The 13030-nt window shown below is 38.5% G+C and overlaps 1 protein-coding gene across 1 annotated transcript in view; it reads right to left on the bottom strand.

The window, feature by feature from the left end:
* The window catches only part of eef1g (eukaryotic translation elongation factor 1 gamma), a 50562-nt gene that overhangs the window by 25558 nt on the left and 11974 nt on the right, over nt 1–13030 (bottom strand). The window contains exons 6-7 of the mRNA XM_039760699.1: nt 3159–3288; nt 731–938 (exon numbers count right to left, since the gene is read on the bottom strand). Of these exons, the coding sequence (XP_039616633.1) occupies nt 731–938; nt 3159–3288 (338 nt within the window). The remainder of the gene's footprint in view (nt 1–730; nt 939–3158; nt 3289–13030) is intronic.

The following is a 13030-nucleotide window of genomic DNA, read 5'->3' as shown; positions in this document are numbered from 1 at the left end:
CCCCATTCCACACAGATCCACCAAAAGCTTTACTCAATCCCAGCAATAATTCATCCTTATTATGTCATGCATCACAAAGCTCATTGCATAAAGTCTTCCAAATTGTTATGTAGAGCATAAAGGCGAATACAAAAAAAAAAAAAAACCACCACACACAACAAAAACTATAAAACAAAACACCATGTCACAAATAAAATACTTATCTATACGGTTTAGCTAGCCTACTTAACGGTGCACCTTTTGAAGGTAAAAGCAAATTTTGAAGATTCAGCTCTTTCTGCCATACACCCATAGAGAAGTAGGGAATTAACCACTTTTATAAATATAAAACAGAGAACCCTTCTGGGGACTTGAAGGCACTCAATTTCTGTTAAACATGGCCGTGTGATCAGTTTGGCCACATGCCATCTCTCTCCATATTTCTCCTCTATGAAAGAATGTCAACTCTTTCACTCGGTCCAGATTTTAATTGATCATTCAGTTCTTGTTAGAACTGTGAAATTTAATGACTTGTTGCATCCCTACTAAATACAAGTACAGTAGAGTACACATTTAACTTTATCCACTGTCAACGGTAAATCTAAGAAGTCTAGTAAATGTCTTGGCCACGTATAGAACTTTTTGTTTACAAGGATCAGGACAGATCACAGTAAAATTTAGCACAGGTCAAGCTGGAGTATGTCAGTTAACTAACCAGGTCATCACACCTTGAAACAAAAAAAGGGCTTACCTTTTGGTCAGGTGGGCAAATGGGTCTTTTGCCTTGGGTTCAGATGCCAGAACAGCTTCACATTCATCCATTTCCTCTTCTTGTGCAGCTTCTGGCTTCTCTTCCTTCTCTTTCTTTTCTTTTTTTTCAGGCTGTTTTGACTCCTTAGGGGCCTTTTCTTTTTTGGGTGTTGCTTCTTTCTTTGGCTGCAACTCTGCAAATTTCTTAGCTGTAAAATGAGAAAATACTTTTGTAAAATAAAAAGGAACAAGTACTAAAACAAAAACTATAGTCAACCAGTGGCGTAGCTGGGAGGGGTAAGGGGGAGATCGGTCCCCGGACACAGCATCCAGGAGGCACCAAACTGATGTTACAAAATTTTACAATGAAATGTTTTCCATTCTAAAATGCACTAAAAATAAAAAAAAACATTTGCATACTCAGTCCATCTCTCCATCAGTACGAGGATATCTTTTTCCTATGTTTTTTGTCTGTTTCCGATTTCAAAGCATGCATTAGTTCTATATACCCAACAGACAATAATTTATCCCCTCCACTACTCTAACATGCTTGACTCCCACCCAGAAACATTTGACGTTATTAAACAGGTCGCACGACTGACACGAGGCATTAGTGTATCAATGTCGACACCAGAGGACATGCTTTGCTTTATTGTACAGTATGGGCAACATGCATTTCCAAATCTGAGAGTTGGTCTTCAGATTTTACTGACTGTTGGAACGAGAGTTGGTCTTCAGATTTTACTGACTGTTGGAACGAGAGTTGGTCTTCAGATTTTACTGACTGTTGGAACTTCCATCGCCAGTTGTGAAAGATCTTTCAGTAAATTAAAACTTATCTTGTTCTACCCGAGATCATCCATGGCACAGAAAAGATTGTCAGCCTTGGCTTTGCTGAGTGTGGAACAGGAGGTTACCAACTGCATACATTTTGATTAACTAATCGATAAATTTGCAGCAGCAAAGGCTAGGAAAATTTCTCTTTGAAGTTAATTACACTTAAAGCATTATACATCAAACTTTTTTTTTTACTTTATACTAACTTCATTTTCAGGTTATTATATCCAATGTAAAGTTTAAGTTTTTGAAATGTTATATTTGAATAATATTTTAGATTTTCAGACTACCATTGTTGTCTTAATTTACTTCGTTCTATCTTTATAAATTTAGCGAAACCTTGAAAATATGCATAAAAAGTGCTTTAAAAAATTTAAAACTATTTAAAATAAAAAATTATTTTTTTCTTAAAATGGTATTATTTTTAAAATACATTTTTTTAAATTTTCTTTCCCTTCCCCATTGCATTTTTGCAAACAGGAGGGGGCACGAAATCTTCAGTTGTCTCCGGGTGCTGAAAACACTAGCTACGCCTCTGTAGTCAACTTAATGGAGGTTTTAAAGATAAAACTTATTTCACATAAGCATTCATATAATATATTTTCATTCACAAATTATATCAACTTAACTCTCTGAAAGCATAATGTCACTTATAAACAAAAAGGTGCCAAAACAGACATTCAGATTAAATGTTTTACACATCTGGCGTGTATAGCAAACAGAACCTACCAAGAGGTGCAAGGATCAGCATTTTTATGACTTTACATTCACATGACAACCCCTCAAAACTAACCCCAAGCCAAGGCATACTATCCAAATTTGCTAGGAAGGTTTCACAGTTCCTGTCTTACTATAAGACCAAAAATCAGAATAGGCCAATCCTTCAAAAACATTTCAGGATGCAATGACTGGGTTTTGAGCATTTTGGTTACTGCAGCAACTAACCTTAATCTAATAGACACCTTACAGTACACTAAACAAAAAAAAAAAAACCAAAGCATTTTCACTACTGACTCTGCTAGACTACTCATCTAGTCCTGCAAAAATCTGTTAACTTAAAAGAAATCTAGGATATCATCAATCAAGTATACTAAACCTGCATGTCACAAACCTACCAATGCATGTGGGGAAAAAGTGCCTTATTCTCATCTACAAACCTTTCCTTGCAAATGTTAAAAAAAATAAAAAAAAAAATGTATATTTTAAATACATAATTTAAAATAAATACATACATACTTGCTGGCATACAAAATGGAATTTGGTAGGGATAACTAAATGAGCTTTCTGGCTAAGATATGCATCTTAGAAAAGTTGCCCAGAATGGACCAACTTACCTAGCGACATGCAGAAGAGGAACTGTGCAGTGAAGAGGGAAGGAAAAGTAGTTCTGAAGCCAATACATCAGTATATAACAAAAATAGGAAACAACTGAGGAAGTGGTGAAAATTAGGGACTGCATTTAAGGACACACTTGCAACAGGAGGAATAGCCGACATTTAACCTTAAAAATATTTTTTTTATACATAATGATTGCACATCAGATAGATAGGCAGACAATTGTGTTACTTGAAACAAGTTTTAATGGATCTTACCATCAAACTGGGCCATCTTTTCACAAAGCTTTACCTCTCCCAGGACGGCCTTGAATTGTGGTTGATTAATGCATGTGATGAACCAGCGGTTTGTGTTCAAAAATGATTGGCGAAAAGATGGCTCTAGTACCTGGGGAAGACAGTTAAGTTATATCACTGCCTTTGTGCAGGACTGTGGGCTCTAAGGGTCAGAACACACACACACACACACACACACAATCATCATTATAATAATATAAAATATGTATGTATTTAAAAATAATAAAAGCTTTAACAGAGTTGGAGAATTATGTAAACACCTTTTGTCTACATTTAACACATTTAAAGCACTTTTCTTTGGTAACACTAGAAGCACACAACAATAGCAGCAACATCACAGTATCAAAAAAATTTCCATTTTTCCATTCTTTGTATGCAGTCTAATTTTTTTTTAGCCAAACAGGACAGCAGTATATGTGGCTAAAGAGTTTAAATTTTTATCTTGTGTGGCCATAAACACACAATTCCCCTTGCAACTCCAATGTTGCTTGGAAATTCTGTCTTGGTTTCAGGAAGGGCTTCCATCAAGGAACTTGTCGAAAAAGCTTCTGGTCATGGAGGTGGCATCTCACTGTTGATTTTGAAACAGTGAAACCAGATTCAACATAACACTGCTGTTGTGAAACTGAAATCTTTAGGCTCCTCTTTGCCAACTCCTCACCTGTGCATCGGGGAGACATGTGGATGTGTACCCTTCTTGAGGAACGTTTAATAGTTCTATGCCTTTCAGACTTCATTACTATGGCCCTGTTTGTGCTTACTGGTAATTTCAACTGAATACCTATTTTTGTAACCCTTCAATTTATGAAGCTCAGAGCTTCCCTTAGCCAACAACCCCCCACCTTTTTGAGAGGAGATCTCTCCAGTTTTACACATGTTGGAAGACAAAAATTTTACTGTTTGTTACTTCATATTTATATCCCAGCATAAATGGCCATTGATAACATAAGTTGCATCAAAAACATTAAGGCTGCAGAAACTTTTTGGTTTTATTTATAGCATTATTCAATGGTGCCAATAATTTTGCTACACATTTTTAAAACTTGAAAATAACACTTTTGTAGGAATTTTTATTCAATGAATAGTTAGCAATTTCTCCAGACATTTGAGGAAAATGTAGATAAAGATTAAATTTTTTCTCACTATCTAGAGGGGTGCTAATGTTTATGGCTTTAACTATTTCAGGAGGTGGAACTTCAAAGCTTAAACTGATGGAATAGTCCCTGCTAAACTGAAAATGAAACAAGATAGAATTGCAAGTAAAACTAAGAGTGATAAATTTTAAAAAGAAAGAAACCATGTTGTTGGTTTTCTGTAAAAAAAAGATTACCTTTACTCCTCAAGTGTGGTTTAAAAACTTTTGCATGAAATCAAAATTTAAAATGAATAGGAGATAGTTGAAATTTTAGTTAGTATGTAAATAAATTTTAAAAATTGCAGTATTGTAAGAACTCTCAATTGAGCGACATGATGGTGCAGTAGTTGTTCCATACAGGGAACACGTCCTGGGTTTTCCCAGTGTCTACATGGGTTTCAGTCCACAGTCCAAAGAAATGCAGGCTAGTTGCATTGGCAATGCAGACTAAGCATTCCTACTTCAAAATGCCTTGGACCAGAAGTATTTCAGTTTTTGGAATTTTTTGTATATACATGAGATACCTTGGGGCAACATGGGCATGCCAACACTGTACATGTGTAATGAAGGGAGATTAGCTGCAGGTGGAAGCTCCTGTCACACCCTATGCAACTGTGTTTGACCTGATTTAGGAAAAGATCCCAGTCGCCCCACGAGAGAAAGACTTTCCGAGACTAAGGTCATAAAGCTTATGAAACCGTTTCTGGAAAAAGGCAGAACTGTAACAGTTGTGTGTAGCTTCACGTCATTACAACGGGGACTATACCATTCTTGTATTACCTATGCAAGAGATAGATGGAAGAAAAGCACTACAAATACATTTGTATGTCAGCATTCAAGTTTGATGATTTGCTTCACCTTATCACACCATTTATTAAGCATTGAAGCACACACACTGATCCCATATGATCTGCAATGCGGCTTGCTGTCATATGTTGATAGTAAACAAAGACTATAACGTCATGTTACAACTTCCAAACACACTGCAATATTCGGTTTCTGTCCAGAAACCTAGCAACATTTTGCTCACAGTCTTGCCACATTTGCCCTAATAGACTTTACAGTTGAAACTCCGAGTACAGCTTCAAGACTAGCATGAGTAAACTTACACCTATAAAGTTCATAGCTGAAAAAAGTTTCTCACACAGATATGTGCTTCCAAAAAGGCACATTAACTACTGAACACTTTGGACAGCTCTGGAAAGGATGGAGGGAATTCTGTCAGAAACTGCCCAGTCAAGTGTGCTTATCCCCTGTGCCTCTCTGAGCTTCGATTTTAGCCCACTATTGCACTGCAAGTGAATAAATTCCATTTGGAATCCTCTCCACATCAGCTGAAAAGGGGTCTGCAAACAGCTGGAAGGTGTTCCGGTGTGACAGTCAGCAAAACGGTGATCAAACTCCTACAGCAGGGTTTCAACAGCAGATGCATCACTCCTGAATGATGTGCCATCATCCACAAGAGATCTACATGTTGGGAAATTAGTGACTTTTGTCAGAAAGCTGCGTTTGCCATAATTTCAATTTTGTGGTGTGAAAGCTTTCACACTTTCATAAGCTGCTGTGATGAGCTGATCAGTGCCCTGGAGATTCAAGTTAAGTATATTCAGCTCCTGTTTAATGGCCACAAGAAAGCAAAGTCTATAACCCATTGTGGATCTTCTAATTCATTAAACATCCATTCTGCCATTTGCCATGAAAATTTGTCACCTCTGTTAACACAAAATCTCTTCAGGATATTTCCCCTGCTGAGCCAGCACACCTCAGTAAAGTACACCACCAAAAGTCCTCTCAGTTTCTTCTAAAAAGGCTCTGAACTGGCGATGCTGTAAACTCTTTGACCTGATGTAATTAATACATTTCAGAACAAGGCAAAATTTTAAGCATTTGCTGCACTGTGGTTGCTGATGAATAATAAAGTGTAAAACTACTGCTGGATCAGTTTTTTCCTCTTATTATTTTATTTTATATAAACCAATGCTACTAGTCCATTTTGTTTGCCTGTCATGGACGGGGCTCCATCTGTGGTGATGCCTACCAGTTTATTCCATGGTAAACCAGCACGCTCATTCACGTCACACAGAAGCACATTTCTCTCATTGCCTGTGGTACAGCTGTGCATCGGAAATAAATTTAGCAATTTTTCAGTTACACTAGAGTAACACCCCTGATGAAAATCGCTAGTTGAGCAGTGTTGGTTTTGTCTGTGCTTTTGTCAAGCGCCACAGAGTACGCAGTAAAAACCTTTAGCTTTCTCAGGTAACTGATCATAAATGTCATTTGATAATTTGCTCTGCCGCAGCGTTTGCTGAGGAGATATTTTTAAACAAGTGCGTCTTTTCTGAACACAATATTTCAGCGACTTAACATACAGTTCTTAAGAAACTGCCATTCAATGAATGGCTTTCCTGCTTAGCGATTACCTCACTTAACACATAAAATTTGCTTCCACCGCACCATCAGCATTATTCTTTGCGAAAAAGACTTTGCTGTAATTTCAGACCTATGCGTAGCTAGTTTTTCCCTCTCTTCTCCCTGATAGTTGTCGTACTGTTCTCCATGTTTAGTTGGGTAATGGTGTTTGAGATTATATTCTTTCAAAACAGTGACTTTTTCTTTGCATATAAGACAGTAGGGCTGCAATAATTAGTCGAAGCCAACTACAAACAAATCATTGACGCAGATTTTTTATTGTCGACACATCAAACAGAACCTTCAATAGAGGCTCCAATAACAAAGAACCACATTGGTTTTTGTAACTGCAAAGCACTACATGAACGTCTAGGGGCAGTATCGTTTGTTATTGTTTGTCAAGACTGCACACAGTCCTACCAACAAAGAAGAATGTCCGAGGAGAAGAATGTAAAGGAAAATAAATGTGGCTGCAATAGCGAGTTGGATAGAGGAGGGGAAAGGAGATCGGAAAAAAATTGAGACAAACTTTCTAAAGTGTGGGAGCACTTCAAAGAAAAAAAAAAGTTGAATGCAGATTATGCAAAGCGGAGCTTTCTTTTCACGGCGTCGCCATCGCGATGCAGGAGCATCTGAAATGCAAGCATCCTGGAGCTGTGATGCTGCCATCTCAAGAGGTAAGTTTTAGAGAGTAAAGTTAGTGTCACATGTTAACATTGATGTTTGTACTATAATGTGTAGATTAAGGTTTTCGACAATGATAGTTAACCCTTAAAAAGACACATACTTGGGGGTTAATGCACCCCTGGATGCCAAATACTTTTTAGCTGCACTTTTTAACAACAGAATTCACAAAGAAAATAATTTTAACAGAACACTTCTTCCCATGCAAAGAGCATCACAATTACTGCAACACCAACCATTTTACACACTGCAAATGAACTGTAAAAACTATTTATATATTTAACAACAAAAAAAAAAAAAACACCACACCACTGCAACAATCTATTATAAAGTGCATCCAGAAAGTATTCACAGCGCATCACTTTTTCCACATTTTGTTATGTTACAGCCTTATTCCAAAATGGATTAAATTCATTTTTTCCTCAGAATTCTACACATAACACCCCATAATGACAATGTGAAAAAAGTTTGAGATTTTTGCAAATTTATTAAAAATAAAAAGAAAATTTAGAAAGCACATGTACCTAAGTATTCACAGCCTTTGCCCTGAAGCTCAAAATTGAGCTCAGGCGCATCCGGTTTCCCTTGATCATCCTTGAGATGTTTCGGAAGCTTAATTGGAGTCCACCTGTGGTAAATTCAGTTGATTGGACAGGATTTAAAAAGGCACACACCAGTCTATATAAGGTCCCACAGTTGACAGTTCATGTCAGAACACAAACCAAGCATGAAGTCAAAGGAATTGTCTGTGGACCTCCGAGACAGGATTGTCTTGAGGCACAAATCTGGGGAAGGTTACAGAAAAATTTCTGCTGCTTTGAAGCTCCCAATGAGCACAGTGGCCTCCATCTGTAAGTGGAAGAAGTTCGAAACCACCAAGACTCTTCCCATCTAAACCGAGCGATCGGGGGAAAAGGGCCTTAGTCAGGGAGGTGACCAAGAACCCGATGGTCACTCTGTCAGAGCTCCAGAGGTCCTCTGTGGAGAGAGCAGAAACCTTCCAGAAGGACAACCATCTCTGCAGCAATCCACCAATCAGGCCTGTATGGTAGAGTGGCCAGACGGAAGCCACTCCTTAGTGAAAGGCACATGGTAGGCCGCCTGGAGTTTGCCAAAAGGCACCTGAAGGACTCTCGGACCATGAGAAACAAAATTCTCTGGTCTGATGAGACAAAAATTGAACTCTTTGGTGTGAATGCTAGGCGTCACGTTTGGAGGAAACCAGGCACCGCTCATCACCAGGCCAATGCCATCCCTACAACGAAGCATCGTGGTGGCAGCATCATGCTGTGGGGATGTTTTTCAGCGGCAGGAACTGGGAGACTAGTCAGGACAAAGGGAAAGATGACTGCAGCAATGTACAGAGACATCCTGGATGAAAACCTGCTCCAGGGCGCTCTTGACCTCAGACTGGGGCAACAGTTCATCTTTCAGCAGGACAACGACCCTAAGCACACAGCCAAGATATCAAAAGGAATGGCTTCAGGACAACTCTGTGAATGTCCTTGAGTGGCCCAGCCAGTGCCCAGACTTGAATCCGGTTGAACATCTCTGGAGAGATCTTAAAATGGCTGTGCACCGACGCTTCCCATCCAACCTGATGGAGCTTGACAGGTGCCTCAAAGAGGAATGGGCGAAACTGGCCAAGGATAGGTGTGCCAAGCCTGTGGCATCATATTCAAAAAGACTTGAGGCTGTAATTGTTGCCAAAGGTGCATCAACAAAGTATTGAGCAAAGGCTGTGAATACTTATGTACATGTGATTTCTCAGTTTTTTTATTTTTAATAAATTTGCAAAAACCTCAAGTAAACTTTTTTCACGTTGTCATTATGGGGTGATGTGTGTAGAATTCTGAGAAAAAAACTGAATTTAATCCATTTTGGAATAAGGCTGTAGCATAACAAAATGTGGAAAAAGTGATGCGCTGTGAATACTTTCCGGATTCACTGTATGCACAAGGTGCAACTGAAGCCATTGATGAAATTCAGTAAATCACTGAGCTAACTGCGCTTGAACTGGCTGCACACAAACACACAGAGGTAAACGCCAATGATTGCAGGTTTGTCTAGTGCAGCGGCTGAATCCCAGAGAAAGTGGTGCTGCAATTCAGCCGGGGCCTGCAGTGCTCATCAGCTGGCTGCTCAATGAATGTACGGCATTGACTGATCAGCTCCAGCGTGCTGGCAAATTGCTCTGTGTTGCGGGCTTCAATGAATGTGCGTCACCAAATATACTCGCCCCCTCCGTGCTGGCAAATTGCACTGAGACACGACTAAACCGGTTGAAGCATTCAATAAATATACATCGCCGAATATACTTGCCTCCAACGTGCTTCCAAATTGCACTGGAAACCTAGCCAGTTGCGACGGTTTAAGGGTTAAGTAAATATAATTTCAGTTATGCTTGCTAACGTGTTTGGAGCTATAGTAAACAAGTGAATAGGAGTAGCGGAGACATTTTTTCTTCTTTTTGTATATTTGAGTTCATATGAATAGTGAACCATTTCTAACTAATGTTAGGTAACTTGTGTTTTGGAGTATATCAGTAATTAGCTTGTTACATATTTTAGTCCGTTATTTTTTTATTTTGGCATAATATAGTACATGATGTGATAAACTACAACACTTTTCCTTCAGACAGTGATTAAAACATCTTTGTCTGTAAAATCATTCTTGTGTATTCCTGCTACTTCTACTCCCACTGACCATTTCTTCTTAGCAGCAAGGAACACTGGCTCAAAGAAGAGAGCCAGCCTCACAACAGAGCATGTCGAACTGCTCACGTTCCTGCACTGCAATCAAGAATATATGAACTGAATCTTTTATAAACCGTACATTATTGTTTTACTTTATTTGCATTGTATTGAAGTTTATTTAAACTTTTGGACTTTACGGCCGGGCTTATATTTCAAGCGACGCGCTGCAGTGGATGCTCCTGCTACGCAAGCGTTTTACTGTTTATACTTGCGCACATACTTTACGTAAATCTGGAGGAATCTACCAGGTGGCAGTGCGAGATATTGTCACGGTGAGAACAGGGTTGGCTTCGCGGTGTTGTGAATTGCCTGGCACGCCCATTAAATTCAGAGAGCAACTTGCCACAATATCTCTGAAAAGGATGTTTAATGATGAAATCCATCAATCCAGGGACTTGTCAATTTCGGCTGTAGTATATTGCAAGTCTGGAGTTTTGGGGATTTCATGGTAATAAGGAATCATGGGTATTGTGGAGCTATTAGGAAGTAGATAATAATAATAATAATAATAATAATAATAATAATAATAATAATAAGGCTGTGTAATTTGTGCTCTGAAAGGATCTTGTTAAAAGGACCTGTTAAAGTTTACTACTTTGAACCAGTCTCCGTCTTCTTCATTTATTAGTACAATACTATTGCCCATAGATAGAACACCAGCAAGCAATCCCTGAATGAGGCATCAGCTCACTGAAAGGTGAATACAAGCACTCACATACACTAGCGTCACTTTAGTATCACCAAATCTACATATCTTTGGAAGGAAACCAGAGCATACTGTGGAAATCCAGAAAGAAAACATGCAAACTTCAGGCAGGGAATACCAGCGACGTGACTTCCTGCGAGACAGCAGTGCTACCGCTCTGCCAGTGTACAATTATTAACAGTATTCATTATTCAACCGAAATTAATGATTTATCTGTAAAATGTAACATGCATACAAAGAAAGAGACAAATATATGGGACATTGGGTGTAAATTTATGGTACTTGTAAAAGTTAGCTTTTTTCAGTTTTATTCTCTCAATCACGATCATGCTCTAACAACATCCACCCCACCAATTGGACTCTGAGTAACAGCACCAGCATAAATTCACACCCGATCGGACACTGTTCGTTTTTAAATATTGCATTAGTGAGATAATGTTTTCCGATTGGTACTATTCAGGTCATGAAATGATTTCTTCAAGATATCATGTATACCTACGTCTGTTGTTTTTTTTTTCCTGACATCATACACCATAAGGTGCATACTAATTTGCGTCAGCAAGAACACTCAATAAAACTGAACTTTTTTAAAAAAAAAATCAAGTGATGGTGAGATACAAAGACAGATTCCCCAGCGTTTGTGTATCAGCTTTTATCCCTCCAGATCAGAGAATGTCCAGTCCTATTGCCTCAAAACACTACTCATATCTACAGTTATTCCCAGTTTCAAATAAAAACTAACAGCGTCAGATCCATAGGGTGATAGTATGTATCGTGAGTGAGTGAAGCGAGAAAGAAAAAAAAAAGGTAACTTTTGCAAGTACAGTACTATAAACGTACACGGTCTGTTACAGACGCAAACCAAATGTGTGTAGTGTATAATAACACTTATTCAGGAGCTCACTACTGAAAACAGTAAATATAGGAGACAGTCAGGATCGAACTGGGACTCTTGATTGTAAGTCGGCAAATCTTACTGCTACGCCACGGAAGCTGCTATATCGTCCTTGAACCTTTTGTGAAAGTGTTCATTTGATCTTTGGACTTCAGGCTTCACTCATTCTATAGTTTATGCCTACATTTTGTAACATATATTAATAAAATATGGGAAAAAAAAAAAAGTTTGTTTTAACAATGTGTTTACACAGATTACTGTAGAAACAGAACACACATGAAATGCATGTGTTCCAAACAATGATCTATTATTTCCACTCTAAAACTCCAGCAGTTCACTCCCAGATAATCAAACAAGGCATGAGCTGGGAGAAATTAGTGAACGTTCTGCGACAGTGGGGGATGTAATAGCAGGCTGATTATTGCTGGTCTTAATCAGCACATTTACAGGACAAAAGACGCTGATGGAGAGGTGCGAACCGATTTAAGGTGGGCCGGATTTTCAAGTTTTCTCGTAGGCACAGAAGACGGTATGTGAGACTTTAAAATGTATCGTGTGATTAGTATCGAGGAATATGCGATGCTTGAATATAAAAGCACCACAAATGCATTTGCATGTTGGCATTTTGCTTCACCACAAACCACTCAAACTGCGCACATCGATCTCGTAGGATCCGCAAAGTGGCTTTCTGTCACATGTAGACAGTAGACTCTGACATCACATTCCAACTTTTATCACACTTTGCCCCCCGACTTTTTGCTGGTACTGAAACATGCACATATGTCGTGTTAATTTCTGAGGACCTGCTCAGAGGACACGACAAATGAACGCTGGGAACGCATGGCAACCATGATGCGTGCGTGTACGGAGCGGGAAGTATAAATGAGCCCTAACACACATCAGTGGCCATTTTTGGTTAAGTTAAATACACTTTTTTTGTTTAAAGACTATGTGCACTTTAGTTTGTATTGTTTCATGGATTTCTTTTTTTATTGTGATGGTCAAACTAATATAAAACATCTGATTATTTACAAATTCATATGTTTCACTGGTTGTTATTTTAATTTGATTATTATTAATTTAGTGTTAAATGCAGAGACATCAGGGTGACATTTACAGGTGGACATATGAGAGCAAATGAGATTAAGATATGCACTGGAGCCCAGAACAGGATGTGCAACCACAGGTCTCTTGCATCAAAATAAGTCAGGCATGAAATAATCGTGACTAAATCAGGGGTAAAAA

The sequence above is a fragment of the Polypterus senegalus genome, chromosome 8, assembly GCF_016835505.1.
Source record: "Polypterus senegalus isolate Bchr_013 chromosome 8, ASM1683550v1, whole genome shotgun sequence".
Lineage (NCBI taxonomy): Eukaryota > Metazoa > Chordata > Cladistia > Polypteriformes > Polypteridae > Polypterus > Polypterus senegalus.
This window is presented reverse-complemented; position numbering and strand designations above follow the sequence as displayed.